Source organism: Athene noctua, chromosome 20, assembly GCF_965140245.1.
Source record: "Athene noctua chromosome 20, bAthNoc1.hap1.1, whole genome shotgun sequence".
Lineage (NCBI taxonomy): Eukaryota > Metazoa > Chordata > Aves > Strigiformes > Strigidae > Athene > Athene noctua.
Window position 1 is genome coordinate 5,554,772 of NC_134056.1, and position 21,753 is coordinate 5,576,524.

Here is a 21,753-nt window from a genome sequence, read left to right on the forward strand (position 1 = left end):
TTTATGGGTCCCCGCGTTTACACGTGCAACGGTCAGAACTTTCTCCACACACGTATTCCCGCACACCCCCCCCCGCAGCAGTGCACGGCTACGTACATGTATGCACACGTGCTCGTGTACCCAGCAGACGTGGTCTGTCAGTTCTGTGCGTTCTGTAAGTTCTATGAGGTCTATGAATGCCGTAAACTCTAAAAATTCTATAAGGTCTATGTTTTATAAACTCCATAACCTCTATAAGGTCTGTAAACTCTGTAAGTTCTATAAGGTCTATGAGGTCTACAATGTCTATAAACTCTATAAGCTCTATGAGGTCTAAAAATTCTATCAGGTCTGTAAGTTTTATAAACTCTATAAATTCTGTAAGTTCTATAAACTCTATAAGCTCTATGAAGTCTATGAGGTCTATAAGCTCTATAAGGTCTATGAGGTCTATAACCTCTATAAGGTCTATAAATTCTACAAGGTCTATAAATTCTAGAAGCTGTATAAGGTGTGTAAGGTCTATAGGGTCTATAGAAGGTCTATAAGTTCTGTAGAAGGTCTGTAGGGTCTATAGAAGGTCCATAAGCTCTGTGTAAGGTCTATTGGGTCTATAGAAGGTCTATAAGCTTTGTGTAAGGTCCATGGGGTCTATAGAAGGTCCATAAGCTCTGTAGAGGGTCCATAGGGTCTATAGAAGGTCTATAAGCTCTGTGTAAGGTCCATAAGCTCTACAGAAGGTCTATAAGCTCTGTGTAAGGTCTATAAGCTCTATAGAAGGTCCATAGGGTCTATAGAAGGTCCATAAGCTCTACTGAAGGTCCATAAGCTCTACTGAAGGTCTATAAGCTCTGTAGAGGGTCTATAGGGTCTATAGAAGGTCCATAAGCTCTGTGTAAAGTCCATAAGCTCTACAGAAGGTCTATAAGCTCTGTAGAGGGTCTATAGGGTCTATAGAAGGTTCATAAGCTCCGTGTAAGGTCCATAAGCTCTACAGAAGGTCTATAAGCTCTGTGTAAGGTCCATAAGCTCTACAGAAGGTCTATAAGCTCTGTAGAGGGTCTATAGGGTCTATAGAAGGTCCATAAGCTCTACTGAAGGTCTATAAGCTCTGTGTAAGGTCCATAAGCTCTGTAGAAGGTCCATAGGGTCTGTAGAGGGTCTATAGGGTCCCTAAGGTAGGGATTAGACCTTAGACCTTAGACCCTAAGGGCTGCCCGTACGTGCCCCCGCCCGCCGCACCGGGCGCACTCAGCGCGGGTGGCCCCGCCCCTTGTCCCGCCCCGCCGCGTGACTCCGCCCCGGGCCCCGCCCCCGGACTACATGTCCCGGCAGCCCCCGCGGCAGCGCCCCGCCGCCCCGCCATGGCCTCCGCCGGCGGCGCCGAGCCCGAGCGGCCGCACCCGAAGCCTTTCCTGATCGGCGTCAGCGGCGGCACCGCCAGCGGCAAGGTGAGCCCCGCGGCCCCGGGGGCGCTCGGCCCGCGGCCGCCGGCGGGGGAGGGCCCGGCTCGGGGGGGGCGGCGGGCGGCAGCGGCCCTCCTGACCCCCCCCCGCCCCGCTCAGTCCACAGTGTGCGAGAAGATCATGGAGCTGCTGGGGCAGAACGAGGTGGAGCGGCGGCAGCGGAAGGTGCTGATCCTCAGCCAGGACAGCTTCTACAAGGTGCTGACGGCCGAGCAGAAGGCCAAGGCGCTCAAGGGCCAGTACAACTTCGACCACCCGGGTGAGGCTGGAGCCCCGCGGCCTTTTTCCGGTCCTTTGACGTGGTTTGAGGCAGCGGCTGGGGCTCCCGGCGGGGGCTGGTGGAAAACGCCAAGTGCCGGGTGACAGAAATGCTCATTCCCCCCCCCCAGAACAGCCGTTTGGCTTCCACGTGTCCGCAGTCGCGATCGTGAAAGCTGCGATGCTGGAGAGTCGGAGCATCCCGCCTTGCGCGGGGCTCTGCCTCACGCCCGGCTGTGGGAGGCTCAGAGGGAAGCGGCCCCGCTCCCCAAACTCTCTCCTGGTATTGCTTGTCCGTGTAAACAGAACCCGGCGGGGCAGCGCCCTGGGCTGCGGACGGGACAACGATCCCCCCGAGGCTGAGGGCTGGAGCCTGCTGTGGGTTACCCAGCGTGGGTAACAACGCTCTTGAAAAGCGTTAAAGATGTCTGAGGTTTTCTAAATTACTCTTGGGGAACAGACCAAGAGTTGTGCAAAATTATACAATTAGCAAGTGGTTTTGTAAAATTATACAATTACCAGCTTCGCGTTTGGGTTCCTAATTTCATTGTGTTGTAGTTGGTTATAAGCAGCAAATTCCCTCTTCCTTATCTCTGTAACCAAGTGCAGCAGCTCTGGCTTGGGCAGGGAGCGTTGGATTGCTGCTGGTAAGAAGGGATATCCTGTAAATTCCTTTTTCCCTGGTGTAACACTGGACAGAGTGTTTTTTCCTTCGGGTCTAGAAAATCAGAGCAGAACATCTGATGTAGCAGCATCTGAAATTCTTCCCCTTTAAACCTTCCTCTTGCAGATGCTTTTGATAACGATTTGATGCATACAACCCTGAAAAATATTGTTGAGGGGAAAACAGTTGAGGTACCAACCTATGACTTTGTGACACATTCTAGGTAGGTTTTGGGTTTGTGTGGGGGGTGTGTGAGGATGTGGATGTCCCCAGCAGGGCCTGGGGACACGCTGCTTGGCTGTGGTGTGAGACCCATTTCACAACGTGCTCCGGGTGTTTTTCCCTGGCAGGCTGGCAGAGACGACGGTGGTCTATCCTGCTGACGTTGTTCTCTTTGAGGGGATCCTGGTTTTCTACAACCAAGACATTCGGGACATGTTCCATCTCCGGCTCTTTGTGGACACGGATTCTGACGTCCGGCTGTCCCGCAGAGGTAACGCTCAGCGTCAGCCTGCCCGCGTTCCTTTCCTGTCCTCGGCTGCCTGGTAAAGCTCGTGGGTTTTATCTTCCCATCCCAGTTCTGCGAGATATGAAACGTGGGAGGGACCTAGAGCAAATCCTCACCCAGTACACCACCTTCGTCAAACCTGCCTTCGAGGAATTCTGCTTACCGGTATAAATGTTTCAGTAATTTCATTTGTGGTTTTGCTCGTGGGGGGAGAGAAGGAGCAGGGTTGCCTGGGGGGGTTACCTGCATGCGGATGCAGCAGTGGTGGCTTTTGATATTTGTATTTCACGATCCCACACCTTATCTCTTAAACCATTAGGGGCTTCTTGTTTAAGGACCTGAAGTGGTTGGTCCCCTGTGTTGCAAAGCACCGTGGCAATCCCTAGAGGCTGCACACGTTTTCTCACTGCTCGCTGCCACGGCTACTTTAGCATGGGTGCCTTTGACTGAAACACCCCCACTCTGCATTTATTCTTAAGTCTTGCAGGAAGAGAGAAGAGCTTTGGTTTCCAACAGACCCTCTCTCAGCAGGTTACACTGGTGAAAACCTGGGGCAGACCATTATAGCGTCTACTTGCTATTCCATGTAATGCGGGGCCAATTTAGGTGCACACGTCATCAAATTAATTTGCAAAAACCCCTCTGAGAACAAAATCCTGTGTGTGGATTAAATAAGATGGCAATGGCTCGCTCAGGCGCCTCTTGCTCTAGATCAAAGCAATTCTGGGATTGTAAAAGTACACATTAGAAATGCTGAATTTGCCAGCCTTTTTATAAGTAGAGGGGGAGAAAAAAGCAGGGGCTCTGTGGTGGTAAAAATCAATAAGATGTCATCAGAGACAGGAAGGAGTTTCACACGCACGCTGGGTACCTTGGCTCTCGGCAGAGATGTAGCAATGGCTTGTGAAATGCTGATTAGAGCCAGCTCTCAGCAAACAGACCTTGGCCTCCAAGCGGGTGACCCATTTGTGTACGCTTCAGAAGTGTAAAACCAAGTACTCCGCGCTTAACCTACTGCCTCTACCTGGTGACTGCCTGCAAAGGGACAGTGAGAACAATCCCTGACCTCAAATCCAGTGCCCGTTAGCCAGCATGACTCCTCCATTCATTTCGGTGTTGCCAGGACCGAGAGCTTTAACTTACAGCCCCAGAGCACAGAAACCCCTTCATCTTTGCCCCCAGCTCTCTGGTGCTTGGTAGCTTCTTCCTAGAACAAAGCTGGCTTCTCCCATTAACAGTCTCCACCACTGTTGCTGTTTTGCAGACAAAGAAGTATGCAGATGTGATCATCCCCCGAGGAGTTGACAACATGGGTAAAAGGGAGTGGGGTTCTCGGTCTGATTTCTCTTGGGGAGAGCACCTTTGGGGCTGGGCAGGGAGCAGGTGGCACACCACAGCCTTGTTCACTTGTCTCTAAGGAAAGGTGTTTTGCTGGAGGGAGCTGCTCAGAGCCTGACCCGCGTGACCCTGAGCCTGTGGAGGGCTGGAAAAGTGACGTGGGATGGGAGAGGCAGAGCAGGACACCAGTGTTAAAGCTGGTGCTGCAGTTACTGGTCTCTGCTGAGGGCTGACCTCACCGCAGAGGGCAGGCAGATCTTCATTTAAGGGCTTGTTGTTAAAAGTGGAATTGAACGGGGCTGGATGCTCCACATTTTCTAGATAGCTGGGCCAAGAAAGCCTCCATGTCCTCCATTTCCCGTTCCTCTCTGCAGTTGCTATCAACCTCATAGTGCAGCACATTCAGGACATCCTAAACGGAGACATCTGCAAGTGGCAGCGAGGGGCAGTGAACGGCCACGGTCGGACCTACAAGCGCCCGTTCCCCGAGCAGACGGAGAGCAGCAGCGTGCTAGCGGCCGGCAAACGCTCCCACCTGGAGTCCAGCAGCCGCCCGCACTAACCTGCCTGTCTGAAGGATCTGCCTCTGGTCCAGACCGACACTGAAACGACTTTGGGAAAGGACTTCAACAGAATGGTTGGTGAAGTGCCCTTTAAATCATCCTAGCAGCGGAGGGGATGCTGGTGTGAAACTTCCTACAGAGGGGAGAGGAAGGAGTTGGCCTACTGCCCCCCTCCCCTCCAGAACCCCTCCCTTCTCTCCCTGCGATGTCTGGAGTTAATGATGTTACTTGATGAACTGGTTAAAGGCAGTGCTACTTGCTTTTTTATTTTTTAATTTTCAAAATGAGATCTAATGCTGAAGTCTCCTGAAAATTAAGCACTACCAGGTGATTAGCAAGATACCCCATTTCCCTGATGATGATCTACCTTAGCAGGAAAATTATCTGTTTCTTTCAAAGAAAAAATAATCTATTTATCCAAGACTAGCTCACACCCTGTTAATTTTAACAAGCAAGTGCAGTCCTTGCTCTTCCCCACCTCACTGGCACTTTGAGCTCTGGCAGTGCTGGCCAGCCCCCTTTTTACCTGTAGTGGTAGGTGTGGGCAGAAGGATTGACCTGTGGAGGAATCTCTCCCCTGAGCTAGAGATGAAACAGAGACTGTCTGAGACAAATGGGAACTTGCAGTTCCTTGGGGGGGACAGGCCCAAGAAGTTGTGGGATTCAGGTTCCTAATTTATTCCTTTCTAAGGTCCTGAACATTGCTATGCTGTACGATTATTTTTTTTGTATCCAAATAGCCTCCTTTACCACAGTTACTGAATGTGTGAGCTCCAACTGGATTGAGTTGCTCAAGGAACCTTTCAGTATTAGTGTCTCTTAGGGCATTTCTGTACTGCTGGTTGCAGATTCTGCTGGGCAGAATCCGTCCACTGCCAGAGCTGGGTGGAAAGATCAGCAAGGGGGAAAGCTGTGAACTGCCAGACCCTCCTTCTGATGGCACAAGCCGTGCTCTGGACATGCCTCCACCCTCAGACAGGGTCAGAGCGCTCGCCATTGCACTCAGGCAGTTTAATCTCAATGTCTGGTTTTCTGAAAAGAGCAGATAAGAGGCTACAAGTATAAACAGTGACATCCCAGTTTCTGTTGCTTACCCCAGATAAGTGATACTGCAGCAGTGTGAAGTTTCTGGAAAAAAAATCTGAAATGAAGTGCTGGTTGGGCCTTTGAAAAACATCCTTGTGGTATCCTTCTTGAGTCTGGACCTGTGGTGTAATTTTAAGAACGGACATGGGTGGAAATATGATTAACAGGAACTTTTTAATATTTGCTAGTTTTCTAAAACCAGAGTCTGGCTGTGTTGGTTGTGGGTGTGTTACTTTGGCTAATAAACAAATGAACAAACTGAACAGAAATGACCATTTTATGTAAAAGGTATTTGTGCTACTTGCACTACAGCAGCACAGAGGTACAGAAGGGAACAATTCTGGAGCTGCTCTTATACTCAACAGCTGTTTCTCCCCTTAACTCAGAATTGTTAGGTTTAATTCTGTAACAGCTGAAGCTTTAGAGGGGAAAAAAACTTTAAAAAATGCAGTCTGCTGTCATCCCTGTAGTAGTCTTTTCAACACTGGAAATGGGTAAATGTCTGTTATCTGTTGGTGGTCCATCGCTGTAATGCTGAGGAGAAAGCACTTGGTTTCCTAACTGTTGCTGGGTGCTGTTTAGCTCAGGGTGACAAACTTAGAGTATGAGCTACTGCACTGAAGCATTAGCTATCAGGGCTGATTTAAGTAGGAGCAAAATAGTCACTAAAACCTACTTTGAATAACTGTAGTGTTTGATCATGCCTTCCTTTGGGGGTGGGTGGAGCTCAAAGCAGCCTTGAATAGTGTTTGTTAGAGCAGTAAGGAACTCGACAGTAAAAAGCACTCTGGTTTGCCTAGGACTGTTGTTCTTGGTCAGCTTTGAGCTGTATTGCAAGATCCTGCTGCTGCAGCCACATGAAAAAAAAAAAAAAAATAGGTACTGTAACCCTTGTGGAACACTTCTAGAGCTATTCCAGATCCCCCACTGAGCGATCCTAGTCCTTCTCTTGCACCTTCTTCCACCCTGTGAATTCCTCTGTTGGAGCAGGCCAGGGCCTGGGCTGAGTTACCCACAATGTTTTGATCCTGAACCCATGTGTAGAAGTTAGAGCAGGTTTCCTTGTCAGCATGATCAGTTCTACCTTGCTCAGAGTTCCTCCTCCTGTGAGGTCTGAGCTGTAACCCTGCAGCCCAGTAAACACAACGCTGCCATTGCTGGTAAAAGGCCACAGGCTTCACAGAACACCGCGAGGCCAAAGGACTCTTCTGGCTTTGGCTGACTTCTTGGCCTGCCTGAAGCTTTGTTTTAGCTTGTTCAGCTGTAACAGCTATTTTTTAATGTCCACTTGTTTTATTTTTGCTTAGCTTCATAAAAATTATAGTTACGCCAAATCATTATACACAGATAATAGTAACAAGTCATTATTCTATGCAGAATGAACTATTTATAAACTTAGCTTAATGCTCTGATGTGATGAAATAGGGATGATAGCTGAGCACTGGAAGTGGGGGCATATAATGTGTTGTTGAGGCATACAGTCATGGGACGATGCTGAAGACTGCAGGGCCAATTACTGATAGTTGAGGATGTGTAAGCTTTAGAGCTGGGAAACCCCAGTTTTTAAGAGTAACGAAGAAAAGAGAGAAAAGTATCCAAGATGTTAAAGAGTATCCTTTTCTAGTAACTTGTAAGGTGGCATTGCAGACCAAGGTGCTAGGAAACATATAAAATAGCTTCAAGTACAACAAGGAGGAAACCATCAACATCATACTCCCAGGAAAGAGGAGGAAGAAACCCTTGCAGCAGGCTTCTCCCAGCAGAGGATTTGGGATGCTGCTGACTGAAGTCACCAACCTTCAGACCCCGAGGGGCAGTGGAAGGGTGAATGTAACAGGGGTAGACACTGGGAATTGTGCTCATAACAGCTATATGACTGTTGAGACCTTTTCTGTAACAATATTCTTTTATTTTCTTTTCCTGTAATAATTAGATCTGGACTACTATCAATTATTTGATAAGACTGTTAAGATTTCAGTTATACTAACAATAAATTCTTGGCTTTACATAAAAGGTGTTCCCATTTGCCTGTAACAAGACTGTGATCGTTACTGTTTTCGGATAAGGATGTTCCAGCTGTCCTTCCAGCGCAAGTCCTTGAGTTCAGTAACAGACAGCGAGGGCTCCCCATAGGTCACAGGGCTGAACGTGCAATAGACAAAGTAAACGGAAGAGAACCAGGCTACGATCAGTGCCCCGAACATGCTCTTGAGAAGCAGAGATCTGGGATGAGAGAGGGGAAAGAGCAGTCAAGTTACGCCAAGGTTGACCAAACACTTCATCCAAACGGAAGACCTAAATATGGCCTATCTTCTCTAAAGGCAAATGACAAAGTATGGCCACTGCTGGAGAAACCACTGCTTTCCCTGCAGCAGCTTGCCAGGGTGACAACCCTGGAGAAAAGAACTGTGTCACTTCTCTTGTCTATCTATGTTAAAACCCAATACCTGCAGAGGTGGTCGTTGAGGTGCTGTAATACGATGGGAATCAGGAGAATCTGGAATGTGAGGGCAGGCAGGTAGTGGTACAGGAAAAGTGTTTTCTCCATCAGGAAGAAGGGCAGGTAATTCACAGCCCAGCCTCCAACACAGATCCCCCCAGCTGATACCCAGAGCTGCCACGCATCTGCAGGAGACAGGAGATAGCTCGAAGCACAGTCCCTCGAAACCTAAAATCTCTAAAAGGTTGACTACTGTCACAGTTTGTTTGGCTTTTTTTCACCACTCTCTAATAAAACCTGTAACTCAACCACGCTCAGCTGAGGGAAATGGTTCCATTTTGTCACACTTTGATGAAGTACCCATCAAGACAGATTATGGCCAACATGACAACAGAATGCACGTCCAGAAAGGGCAGCACAAAACTGCCCTGCCACATAGAGGAGATGGTACCTCAGTCAGAACGATCACATCTAAAACAAACCCCTCCCCACACAGCCAGTATCTTTTAAATCATCACAAAAGGGCTCAGTAGAATCCAAATCTGAGGCCTGAATGCTGCTTATGTCTAGGAAGTGACTCAAATAAATATGCTGGCTACTATATTGTCTCCTGAGGTGCTGGTCATATTGCAATAACCATAATCAGTCTCTTCCTGGGCTACTCTAGATGTTTGTCCCTAATAAAAATTCCAGGATTGGAGACAGGAAAAAGTGCTAGCGTAGCCAAGCACATAGTTGCAAAAATGTGGCTTTAGGGCCATTAAAGTGCAGCAGACAAAGCTAAACCCCCCCAACCTCGACACACACATACACAGTGGAATCAGACCTTCAGGCACGTCGTAAATCTTTCTCCTTCGTCGTATCAAGTACCACAGGGACAGACACATGTAGACAAGAGCAGCAACGTTAGCTGAAGCCCAGGTGACAACATTCCCAAGGAGGTGGATCTGGGCCTGAAGGATAGAAATGGTCTAAGCCAGAAGCAGGAAAATGCTGCAGTTCTTTTAGGATAGTTTAAATATTACCTACACATACTTGCTAAACTAAATGTCAGAACGTGCCTGGCTAGTAACCTGATCTTTCCTGGAACAAAGCTCTTTGATAAACTTTGCTGCTTTAATACCCTTTTGTAATGTAAGGCATTTAAAAGATGCTATTGGAGATGAACTCATCTTCTAAATGGAATCAATAATGGAAACTATTAAACTGCAGTTCCCCTTATAAAAGGAAAAAAGTGCAAGACAACATGATTTAATTAAAAGCAACTACTGTCAAAGCTGTATCGCATGCCAAAAAAACCCCTCAGGGAAAATATATCCTTAATACAGGAAGAGTCCTGCCTGGAGCAGCTCCTTGGCTGGAACTGCAGCCCTGCTCTCCCAGAGCTCACATCTGAACTGCTCTGCTTTCTTCACCAGGTTCATGTCTACTTCTACCTCTTGTACTTACACCAGAGGTCGGGTGGAGCCAGTAGGCAATATTTGTGTCCAGTGTGATCCAGTCAAGAGCAGAGGAGCTGTACTTATGTTCTGTGTCTTCATTTTTTAATGTGAGTATTTTCCACTACAAAAAAAGTAAACAGAAGGCTTTTAGCACTGGAACAATGAGTGGGATAGCAGGCATGGGGGAACGGCTCCAGATGTAAGACGTTACGTTCTGAACCTGGGAGTGGAGAAAGATTCTGCATCTCATACAGGATACTGATGAACACAACGGTTTTACTTTGTTCTTATATAATGCACTTTCCTTAGTGAATTCCTACAGTGTCAGTAAGGGGCATCAACACTAATGACTGCACATAGAACACATTCAGTTTCAGCTTCTGGGTGCCCAACCAATCTTCCTCCCCCTTCTTTTTTTACACAATCACTTGGGTATTCGTTACTGATCAGCATAGGTCCCTAATGTTCTTCTAAGGGCATTGAGAAATATCTTTTTTCAGTGAGGAAGCCAAGCTACTCTATCGGCAAGGAATAATCAATGAACCCTCGGGCTCAGAGTTTGCAGCAGTGCTCAGGTTCCTGCTCTGCAGCAGAAGGAAAGATGACTGACAAGACACTCACCTGCAATTCCGTGAACTTTGCCATGAAGCTGAGGTTTTTACTTATGTCCATCTGCGTGGGAGAGTGGAGTTCCACTTCCCTCTCTTTTTGCTCTTGGCCTGGAAGAAAGCAGCATAGCTCAGAAATAACCACCCAACAGGCAGAAAGCTAGAAAGGGGAGAGAGGGCACATACGATAGACCCCTGGCTCCTCACACTCCTGAGGGCCCTTCTCCAATACACAGCCCAGCTGCAAGAGCACTCTACAGGGATTCGTAAGGACTCTGCCATATCGTGATAGAGCCAGAGCCTGCTGAACACAATACACATGATACCACCTTCCCATCAACATGAAGTGTCCCCCAGTCACAGAAATCTGCTTTGAGAACATGGCTGAGACATACTTTTCCCGTATCTGTGCTCTTCCACATTCCACACCATGCTCTGGTGGTAGCCTTTGGACAGCTTCCCTCCAACCACCTCCAGCTGCCGGTATCCCCACTCGGGTAAAGACGCTCCACTGAGCTGAAAGTGAAAGATCACCGTAAACTTACAGTCCTGCCAATCTGAGCTTCAGGATGGAGGTTCCAAGGCCCTGCCTGAGCAGCGGATGTCAGCAAGGGACTGTCAGAGAGTATGTGAAGAGTCATCATGCAACTGTCTCAACAAGTGCTACAGCCATGAAGTCAGTGATTCTGGCAAACTCTGTGAAGAGATCCTTGACTATTCCAGCTGCTGTCACATACCTCACACAGACAGCATCAATTTCTGAGCCCCAGTTGTGCACAGTGTCACAACCTCCTGATAAGCAGGACAGCTCTGCAGGTTGAAAAGGAATGAAGTATGAGTATGACTACCTGAAACACATGCTGCTCTTTTATCACATCAGGCAAGTTTATTGTTTTATTTACTTATTTGATTATTTATTTTAGTGGTTTAGGCATTTTGGTGCAGAGAGATTAGTAGTTTATGTGATCAGGAGAACTGCATGGAGCAAAAGCTACAGGCAAATACACATAAATCCACTTGCCTTTAGCACAGCAGAGGTGTTCACGTGAACAAACCTCACTTCTGACATAATTGTCTTCCACACGTCTGTGTCAGATTCCCGATTTACAATTTCCTACAACAGAAAGATGTCTTTTGATCATCATGTTGTCTCAGCTGTTTCTGCTGGAACGTGATGAGCTCCTCCCTTCCCTTTGACCACTCACCACTCTCCAGAGGTTCTGCGCTGGCATGGATATGTTATAATCAATATAGCAGGAAACTTCTTGGGAGTGGGGGCTAAGAGGGGCAGCAACATCATGCCTGTAAGACAAGTAAAGTAAGATCCTCCAACACCATTTCCCAAATTCATATAAAAAGCAAACTCATAAAAGTACTGAATTGGCTTAGACCAGATTCAATAATAAAGCAAAAAGTAACTCATTTATACAGATTGCACTGTTTTCTCTGAAAGAGAACACTCCCCACTACCAAGAGCTGCCAGGAACAGGCTCAGAGGAAGCCAGTGCAGACGCCTGCTATGCCAGGCTGAAGAACAAGCACTGATTGTAACAAACAGAGATGTTGTTCACTGGGGTTTCCAATAATGAACAAATTAAGTTTGGAAGGGACACAGCAAAAACCGAAGCTCACAACAACCCCCTTCCTAATCTGAGTGATATTCAAGTACATGCAGATGCCCTCTGGGAAGCAGTCAGGAGGCAATTCCATACTGCAGTCTTTGCAAAACAGGCAAGAATCCGTGGCAGTCAGCCACAGCACACCGGATCCTCCACCACGTCTCTTCCTAACTTTCAGAGCACATCCTTCATGCAGGAGCATGCCATCAAAGTCAGTGGAGTTGACTTTGGGTTGTTGCACAAAACACTAAATATCTGCACCTGCTGGGAGCAGAGGCAGTTAAGGGGCACAGAGGAAGACTCACCAAGGGGACTATGTATTTACAAATCTACAGAACTATCCTGAACTGTGAACATGGGTGAAACCACCACTAGCCCTTCTAAAGGCTATTAGTAGAGAGGACTAGAAACAGCTCGCAGCCACTGAACAGTTTGTGATTAGTATCAAATCCCACTGCCACGTCAAAAAATAAGCATACAGCATCCTTTCCCTGGGCCACGGAGATGGCTGATATAAGTAACCATGGGAGGACCCTCCTAGCCCAACATTTTAAGAATCCATGAATAACAGGCAGTTTATAGCATATCTGAATGCAAGGATCACTGTGCTTCAACCCCTGAATAATTATTTTGAGAGACGACAAAGCAGAACGAGCCAGCAGGCTCGGCAGAGCAGAGGATGAGGAAAGGACTTACGTGTTGAGGTACCGAGTCGTGATGCCATGGACCAGCTGCACGATGTGTCCGTGCCTGACGGGACGGGGTGGGTTACTCACCACCAGCTGCTGCCTGGAGGAATGACACCCAAGAGGAAGTGGTTACGTTCTTCTTTCTACATAATGCAACCCTGTCATGACCAAACTGTTAGGTCAAGAAGCTGCAGGCATGGGACAGACATTTAGGCAGTAAGATGAGAAATTAAAGCAATCTATAGACGGTACCAGAATGGAAACAAAGTTCATCAAGGCAAAGGTGAGTTAAGGGCAGAATGACTCAGAGGATCAGTAATGGGATACTGACACCCCAGCCATTAGGTCAGTGGTCTGAATCCAGGTCAGTCAGGAGCAAGTTCAGATTAGTCCCACCACAGCTGTTTGGTGGCTTCCGTGAGATGAGTAAGTGCTTCAGTGAGGTCTGGCAGGTGCTCGTACTACAACTGATGTCACTTTTGGCAGGATTATAAGAGAGATCCATGGTTAGCTATCTCCACCATGAATACCAAACTCTCATCTTGCTTCCGGACAGGGCTAAGGCATGCTTCAGCGAGGGGGAATGCTGCAGCTCACCTAACTGCTCCCTGTACTTCACTGTTCTATCGAAGGAACTCACATCCTCCAAGGCTCATAGGACTCTAAAGTTTAAAGAATCTTAAGAAGATACTGGGTTTCTGTGGTTCTGGTAGAGTCCCTGCTTGAAAGGTTTGCACTATGGACAAACTTCCCCAACACGGGTATGACTTACAATGGCACACAGTCCTTCAGGTACAACTCTTTATACCGTTCCCAGAGCAACATAAGAAACCTACAAAAGCAACTTTTTGATCAGTATGAAATGATATCACACAAGGGCTTTTAAACTACAAGAATGAGGAGTCTTGCTCTCCACTGACAGTTACAATGGCAAAACACTTCAGCGTGAACCAGGCCTCTCGAGCAGAGGCACTCACCTGGAATCCCTCCCAGTGTGGCAGACTCTACAGCTCATCCCACACTTTAAATACAAAGAAACACTCATTCTGCAAAAGTGATTTCTACTCTCTTCTGAGACTCACTGAAGTTTGATAAAACTCATCAAGGCATTCTAATGCCATGGCTCACACACTTCAAAAAGCAGAACTTCCTTTTCATGCAAAGCACTTGAAGAGTTCCCACCGGTCTCCTGAGTCTTTAAAGTTCCCCTTGTGCACAGCATAGCCCACGTCCTGGCAGGAGCAGCTCAGACAGAATTTCAGAGTCCTTAATAATGCTTTCACCGTATTGAGGAGGGCTGTGCAAAGAGCCACCCTTACCAACTCTGCAGCTGAAATAACTTGCTCAGGATCACACACAGCCTCTATGCCCACAAGCAGAGCACAGTTATGTCCAATCCAAGCTATGCCCTGGTTAGGTTTTGGAAGCCTACAGAAGCTATGCTTACAGCAGCCTGGCATTTATTTACATCTCTTGCATACTCACATGCCAGGATCTTTGACAATCCACCAGTTGTTCACATCCTTGAAGGGATAGCAGGTCACCTGCTGTTGATGGGAACTACCTCGGCCATTCTCATACCTGCACAGAAGGTTAAAATAAAACAGGTGCATAACAGCACATTTCTGTGCTCAGCAGTCACAGCAATACAAAGCAGCACCAGATCACTGGCTCCATTCCTACAGAGCACAGAGAATCTCTGCATCTGCAGCGTGTTCTGAAGGATTAATGAAGAGACTGCCAGGGCCTCACCTGAGATATTTGGACTGGTAGGCAAAGAACCAGAGCATCCTTCCACCCTAACAATATAGACCCAACCAGATTCCTCACCTGATGGGGTAAGTATTCGTGTGAGAATGGAGCCAACACTGCATGGGCTTGCCCAACACGTTCCGCAGAGTAATCTGAGAGCCATAGGCCACCTCTAAGGGCTGACCCTGAGTGATTCGAGCCAGCCCACCCTGAGAAGTATAATGACAGAATAAGTGGAAAGAAGAAGAAACAACCCAGAGGCTGTTTAAAGTCTGTTAAGAGTCACCTGTCACATTAAGATAGCAGTATCTTAGCACAATGCCTTCTCATTTGGTTATATCTACAAAAATCAAGTCTTGCAGCACCATACTGAGCAGACAGTAAATACACCAAAGCCTGAAAGACCACAGGGTATTAGGGAATATCCCTAAAGCCATGCTGTTCTAAAAGACAGACTAAGCACTCTTCTACAGAAAATCATACTGTCATCCTGTAGTCTACAACGTCATCACTTAAGAGTTCAGTATTGTATCTACTTCTGTGGAGCTTCCTGTAGGAAGGGACAAATCTTCAGCTGGAAAGTGAATATATTGTTCACTGGGAAAAGCTTTTCATCCATTATTAGGATTTCAGTCATTATTGCTTCATCATAAAGCAGTACTACAGCAGCAAAATAGTTAAATGACATAAAAGGAACAAATATGCAGGATCAAAGGAACAGATTGCACACCTTTCTTCTAATAGTGAACACAAGACAGATTTTCCCCTCTCCTCCCCTAATAAATCAATTTCATGACCACATTTCCTTTACCTCTAAGCTAGCTTGGAAAGCACTTGTCATAATCTGGTCATGAGGCCCAGAGCGATACAGCAAAGTCAAGTGAACATAGAAGAAGGACAGGTACATGGCCACTGGGATGATGATGAGGGCCAGGCCCCTAGCTAGAAAATGGCACATCAAGGAAACCTAGAAGAACACAGAGAACTCACTGGTTTCATGTTCCAGATACAAAAGATATTAAAAATACCAGTACACTTGGCTCGTTTAGTTTGTCTTTTTTACGTTTCTCCAACCACCCTCATGCAGCTATAACTTCGTGGACAGCTGGATAACTTCCACCGAGGGTTTGAACTGGAGCCAGCAGGAGGTATGTGAAACAGTAAAGGTTTTGAGCCACAAATCACCAAGACATGGAAAAGAGCAGAAAAGCCGGGCACACACACATGCTTGTTTTAAATTTAAGTGTTCTCCAGCATCCCTTCTCCAGCAACTGAGCTGCGAAACTGTTCTGTGACATGAGGGTTTGCAGACTATGACAAGGAATTTTAGTACAAAAACCAGCTACAGACAGCATTGTGATCTGTGGGCTTGCAAGGCTCCTGGCTGGCTCCTGTACTGAAAAGTTACACATAATGTATTTTCCATATTGTGCTACCTACATTTGACAAGTTCTGGTCTCCTATCATGTGCCAGAAGTGGAGTCCTACGATGGCCAAGAGCAGCATATAGGTAAACAGGCCCATATATTTCACTCTGAGAAGAAAGCACATAAAAAATGAGCACGGTTAAAAACTACACAGTTACCTAATACAAGACATAAACATTCACACTTTCTCTTGAACGTGATCTGTTAAAGTCCAAGGACTTAGACCAATGACAAGTGTGGTACAACATAAATAAGCTTCAAGGCTCTGACACCAGAAGAAACCGTTTGTTTGCCAATTACAGTAAATAACTGCAGTGACAGAGAACCTTTCTGATAACAAAGTGGCACATCACAAAGCACAGAGTCCCTAAATTCAGACTTAGTGAAGCTTAGGCAACTAGGTGGGAGGGGGGAAATGCAGACATAAAACCATTTCTGAGAAATGCATTTTGTTCTTCCCAGGACAGTATCCTCTCACGCCTGGTATTGCCCACTGTGAACTGACATCCTCTCTACAGAAACAATCTAACTCATTAAAAAGTCATGGAGATGTCTGCTCAGAACAGCATCAAAAATCAGTCTTGAAAATCCGAGCCCCCACTGACACCTCAGATGGTAGGCAGGAAAGTCAGCTTACTAAACCAAAGAAAGACATCATCACTCACCCAACTGCACAAGAACAAGCTACTCCAGTCAACAGAAGCCAAAACCACCAGCTTCCAGAGAAGGAACTTAAATAAAAGGACAAAGGAAAAGATGTTATGGTGAGATCTGTGCACCTTCTTACGATCCTGAATTCAGATAATTTAACTTGAAAACAACTTGCAGGACTCCACTATTAGTTGTTGTACTCAGAGGTTATCTCATTCTGAACCTCCCACACTACCAACTCTCAGCCCTGACCTACAGGGTGTTGTTAAATGTACTTCTCTGTATCCTGAAAAGCAAAACTGCATGCAACCTGGCTTCTGATACTACAGAAGAAAGAAATGTATTCAGTCACTCACTGGGCTAAGTTTAAAGATAATTTTACTATACAAAAGATTACTTTATCCTCTGCAAGGATCAGAGAACATGTGAAGTCACAAGAAAAGAGACAGAGATCTCTAAATTCAGTGCCTGTAAACAGTAACAAAGAAGTGTTCAGTGACCTGTTATCATCAGTGTTTCTGTGCACAGAAGGAAACCTTCCAGTAAAAAATCTGGGTGGGCAAAGGCATGCTCCCAAGGGATTTTACTTTTATTGTAAAATAAAAAAGACAACCTCGCTACCAGTTTAAGACAGCCTTTAACACTGCTCAGAAGAGAAAACTTCTGGGGCGGTCATATGAGAGGTCAAAGCATTGGATTTTACAGGCAGATGAAGTGAGTTGCAGAACGGTGAAGTGACTTACAGAAAAAAAAAAACACATAGTCTGTGACAAAAAAAGAGTCACTGCAAGAATATCCAAAAGACAACCCAGCTTTACCTGTGCCTTTGCAAATTGTAGAACTTCAGGTAGGACAAAACTGCAAGTAGGATAAAAAAAATCAATATTGATTCCAGGAGCATGAACCTTGACTGAGTGATCAAAGAGTTCTCTGTTGGAAAAAAGAGAGACAAACACAAAATTAGAGAAACTTATCTACAGGCAATCGCATCATTACCCAACAGAAGGTCCTGCCCCTTTAAGGACAGCCAATTCATTTGCAATATTACTGGCTGTAACAGGGAGGTGTTGGGTTTAAAGGGACAAAAACGTCCCAGCAGGAGCAAAGTGCATGGCTGTAAGTGTCTCCAAGGACAAAGAGGTGGGCAAGTAGTAAAGTCTGGCAGGAGGCAGATAAAGGTGCTGTGCTTGCCTAAAGGCAAAGAAAAACAATGCTGGGAAATCCAGAGGGCTGCTTCTCAAGGCAAAGAGAGTCAAGGCAGTGACCCCAGCAGGCAATGAGCGTGATGACAAGTCTTCAAGAAAGGCAGTTGCAATGAGCTGCCTTGTGCAGGATTCCCTGAGCCAGAATCAGAGCAGCTGGTAGCTAGGAAAGGTTTCTCTTATCAAACTGCTAAAGGGCTGTAGATTGGCTTTTTCACTTTCAGGCAGCTGCCAGCAGATCCTCAGAGAAAAAAAAAAACACAAAAAACAGCTGGGTTATACACACCAGAACAGTGTCAGATCATGGTGCTAAGGATACAGACTGGCTTGCCACAGTTTGGAGATGAAGAAATTTTATGAGCTCTGCCTGCAAGTAGAGTCCTGCTGCTAAACACCAGTACGTTGTAACTCATGCCGTAAACCTCTGAGGAAGAGAGTACAGGCCTCCCTGGATGCAAGAAACATGATTTTCTGTGAGGCTTTTAAGGCTGCCTGCTTTGCTTAATAATGAAATGAACTTGCATAAAGCCTCCGCCTAGAGCTGCGAGAAGAGAGGGGACCAGAGAGGCTCAGCTGAGACTGACAGAGGCCAGGGCTGACAATGAGCTCCGATGTGCTGTTAGCATTCTCTGGGGAGATGCTACTCCAGCCTTTTATGCACCCTAAAAATTCACAAGGGGAAAAGGAACCCTTCTTCCCCTCTATTAAGAATGGAGCCCAGATGAATAATCTTACCTAAGAGAATCAGAAGAGCAGCTCCAAGTGCAGCACAGTGGGAAAACTGCAGTTCTACCAAAATCTGGTATGCTAAAGGCACGCAGAAAGCACCAGCCAGTGCTGGCAGGAGTCGCAAGGACCAAACAGGAACGTTCATGCTATATTCTGAAACAGGAGACAACAGTGATGTACAAATTTGGAAACTATTAATTGCAGAGAAGACAGATCAATACAGAACTCCTTATGACTACAAGAAGTTGTTGAATCTAACTGCTACTCCTACTAATTTATTGTCTGTCTTGTACTACTTAAAATGTTTTAACTGTTTTAAAAAAATTTCTGCTATGGAATCATAGTGCCTCAAACTTCTGTTAGAGACCTGCAGGAGACTTAAGAGGAGAAGTGAAGGTGTCAGATAAAGCATTACTTCCACTAGTCAGGCAAAAGGAATCTGTCAGCTGCTGAAATACTGCTTATTTTCTCAAAGGAATGAGACAGTTAAGATCACCTCTTACCAGCTCCAATCCTGTTCCATAAGAAGTTTCCATCAAATCCTCCTAAGTAACCTACAACATAAGCAACAATTCAGAATTTCCAGTCTCAAAACAAGTATAAAAACTGGTGCTAAATTGGTCCTGGAACCATTTCCCAAACACATAGCTTTTCCATGCATGAAAGCCCTCTTTCCCAAAAGGGTCCTCTTTCGTACTGTTTTTGCCTGCAGCGGGGCTTGATAAAGTGCAGAGGCACAAAGAATATAAATTAGGAACAACAGACTCTTGGTGACAAAGTTATGTGTATATTTAATCTCCCCTTCCCATGCAGACACTTTTACATGGTGCATATCTCAGCTACAGAATGGAACTCAGGCCTGCAAGTCTGCTGTTGTTATTTCTAGTCACTAGCAGTTCTCATCTTACCTTTCTCTTTATTCAAAGGACTGGATAAGGATGAGGTAGTGGATGCATGGCTCCATCACCTCCCCAGCACTCATGTAACAGCCCCCTAACAATACTAAATAAGGGAAATTCTAATTCTCTCTGCATCAGAATCTCACAGCTGCCTTGTGCTTTTCCCTAGTAACAGGGTTGGACAACTCATTGCTAACCAACACTTCTCTCTTCCACAGCAACAGGCAGCAGATACTTCCCAGTTTCAGGAGAAACCCTACCTCCCAAAGCTAGCAGCATATGGCCAAAAGGTGGGCCGCTGTCATCCACAAAGAAGATCCTCTTCATGTAGAGTGAAACAAATTGGCCATAATAAACTTCATCAAAACTGAAATACAAGAGGCAGAAATATGTCAAATCTCACTGGAAGTATCCTGCAGGCTATAGGGATACTAAGAAAGGAAACACCGATTTGTTGGCAGAAAGCTAAGAATACAGTGAAGCACAGTGGCTTTGCCCCTTTACCTTCCCCTCAGGAGTTCCTGTTAGGGAAACACTATCACTGAATTTAGAGGCTGACATCAGGCAAGCTCTGCTCTTCCCCTCCTGCATTCTGACTTACAGATGCTTAAAAACCAAAAGTCTGTGTCATCCAAGTAGAAAATAAACCATTCTACTCACACTACAGCCCGTGGATAGGAAAGCCCCCAAAGACGGCTTATTAATCCCATCACAGTCAATGCCACGAGGTTCACATTTATCTCCGCAGTAACCACAACTGGCTTCTTCAGAAATCCCAACATCCTGTCAAAAGTCCGTCCAAACCTCCAAGAGCAAACAGAGAAGAGCAGCAGTCACACTTTTGCTCAAAGCTAGCTGAAGATCATTTGACAGAAAGCACGCACGCCTTTCTGCTGCTAGCAGCTCATGGTAACTGGTCTTCAAAGTTCTCTTGATTTCCATACTTATATGTTTTCTGCTGTATCTACAGTGTTAACTGTAAAAATGAATTTACTAAACACAGTTAACTTTTCATCTCTCCTGCTTCTACACGAGTAAGGTTCCCTGTCATCACTAGTAAGCTAGAAACCTTGCTTATTCTTACACTGGTTCTGCAGAAACACGATAGATTAATTCAAGCCTATATTCTGCTTTGTGCAAAGCAAACCTCCCAGCCCAGACTCTGATACCAGTGATAGGCAAACCACATGCTCAGGCACCAGGCTGCTCAGGTAGCTTTAAAAAAATAAAAAAATAAAAAAATTAAAAAAAAATTACTTCCTCGAAAACTGAGTATATCTCGGGGGGGGGGGGGGGGGGGGGGGGGGGCAGGTGGTAGAACCCACAAACATCCCCTGTCTTGAAAAGCTGGGTTTTGGTGTAGGTGCTGTAGGGCTCTAGTGCAGCCTAGGGGGGAGTGCTGCAGAAAGCTGGGCTGAATTCTTTACTCCTGTAAGCAGAACTGCTAAAAGGTAGGTCAGAAAATAGTAGGGAATCAGTGTTGTATCTCCTCACCTCAATACAACTGAAAGTTACAGGAATAAATCCATCTGCATGGCTTTGATCAGGGGAGAACAAAGCAAGATGCGAGCACATCACCACCATCAAGCACGGTGCCACTGTCCTTGTTTTTCACTACCTACAAAACAAACCCCGCGTGGAACAGACTTTTTAAGAAGCTCTGTGCAGAGCTGTGCTCTCCACCAGCACTGGGGACACCGCAGCACTGCCTCACCTGCCCGACCCGGGACAAAGGCAGGCCACCACCTGTGTTCTGCCATCGCCTCCCAAGCCCTAGGACCCCAAGGAGCACCCTGATGGAGAGGGCCCCGCTTCGCCCTGCAGCACAGGCAGGCGCCCAACCCTGGGGCAGGAGTGCAGCACTACCTCCGTGAGACCTCGTACACCTCCTCAAGGAACGATGCAGCCCTCTACCAGGCTCTGCATCCCCTCCATGAGCCTTATGAGGGGATCGCAGGAGCACTAACACCACTACACCCCCCCACCCCCCCACCCCCCCCCCGGCCTTATTCCCCCTTTTGAGTTTCGTGGGGGGCAGCAGGACGCCTGACCCCACACCCAGGCCTCACCCTTGAGGCTCACAGGGCCAAGAGCACCCACCAGCCACCCGATATCCCCGTACCCCCTCCTTGAGAGATTTGGGGGGGGGCGGGCATTAACCTGCCACCAGGCCTCCCACCCTCCCCTCGAGGCTGATGGTGCCACCGCCCCCCAGGCCTCGTACCCCCGCCCTGAGCCCGGGGAGGGGGCAGCGGCGCCACTAACCCCGCCCTCAGGCCTCGCCCCGCGCCCCTGGAGCCTTAGGGCGGTGAGGGGGGCGCAGGACCACAGCCCCGCCGCATCTCGGGGGAGGCAGCGGGACGGGGACCGCCGGCCCTGAGGAGGTGGCGCCCCCCCCACCGCCCTCCCCGCTCACCCCGCCGCGCCCCGGGG

At 47.0% G+C, this 21,753-nt stretch overlaps 2 protein-coding genes across 3 annotated transcripts; one reads left to right on the forward strand and one right to left on the reverse strand.

Annotated features, from left to right (window-relative positions):
• The first annotated feature begins 1,316 nt into the window (after nucleotides 1-1,316).
• UCK1 (uridine-cytidine kinase 1) lies at nucleotides 1,317-4,775 on the forward strand. 2 transcript variants are annotated; one of them, XM_074923364.1, is made up of 7 exons: nucleotides 1,317-1,430; nucleotides 1,545-1,704; nucleotides 2,494-2,590; nucleotides 2,718-2,860; nucleotides 2,946-3,040; nucleotides 4,140-4,188; nucleotides 4,588-4,775. In XM_074923364.1, exons 1-7 carry the CDS (start codon nucleotides 1,344-1,346, stop codon nucleotides 4,773-4,775), a joined length of 819 nt encoding a protein of 272 aa, XP_074779465.1. In that variant the 5' UTR covers nucleotides 1,317-1,343. The 2 variants fall into 2 exon arrangements, with proteins under 2 accessions (XP_074779465.1, XP_074779466.1); XM_074923365.1 differs by having other exon boundaries at nucleotides 2,787-2,860.
• A 3,135-nt stretch (nucleotides 4,776-7,910) lies between these two features.
• On the reverse strand, nucleotides 7,911-21,725 carry POMT1 (protein O-mannosyltransferase 1). Its single transcript, XM_074923363.1, has 21 exons — nucleotides 21,586-21,725; nucleotides 20,815-20,938; nucleotides 19,981-20,124; nucleotides 19,581-19,687; nucleotides 18,925-18,975; nucleotides 18,428-18,574; nucleotides 17,309-17,420; nucleotides 16,505-16,570; nucleotides 15,853-15,946; nucleotides 15,224-15,379; nucleotides 14,491-14,621; nucleotides 14,146-14,241; nucleotides 12,668-12,760; nucleotides 11,558-11,654; nucleotides 11,374-11,466; nucleotides 10,748-10,868; nucleotides 10,366-10,463; nucleotides 9,752-9,865; nucleotides 9,129-9,255; nucleotides 8,310-8,487; nucleotides 7,911-8,085 (listed from the first exon to the last, which is right to left on the reverse strand). Exons 3-21 carry the CDS (start codon nucleotides 20,100-20,102, stop codon nucleotides 7,911-7,913), a joined length of 2,178 nt encoding a protein of 725 aa, XP_074779464.1. The 5' UTR covers nucleotides 20,103-20,124; nucleotides 20,815-20,938; nucleotides 21,586-21,725.
• Between the last annotated feature and the right edge of the window lie 28 nt (nucleotides 21,726-21,753).

Coding starts and splice junctions, on each gene's coding strand:
- UCK1 (XM_074923364.1), top strand. CDS start 1,344: ATGGCCTCCGCCGGCGGCGCCGAGCCCGAGCGGCCGCACCCGAAGCCT. Junction 1,431..1,544: donor GCGGCACCGCCAGCGGCAAG/GTGAGCCCCGCG, acceptor CGCCCCGCTCAG/TCCACAGTGTGCGAGAAGAT. Junction 3,041..4,139: donor TCGAGGAATTCTGCTTACCG/GTATAAATGTTT, acceptor GCTGTTTTGCAG/ACAAAGAAGTATGCAGATGT.
- POMT1 (XM_074923363.1), bottom strand. CDS start 20,102: ATGTTGGGATTTCTGAAGAAGCCAGTTGTGGTTACTGCGGAGATAAAT. Junction 16,571..17,308: donor TACAATTTGCAAAGGCACAG/GTAAAGCTGGGT, acceptor CTTTTATTTAAG/TTCCTTCTCTGGAAGCTGGT. Junction 15,947..16,504: donor GCTTGTTCTTGTGCAGTTGG/GTGAGTGATGAT, acceptor CTTTCTTCTCAG/AGTGAAATATATGGGCCTGT.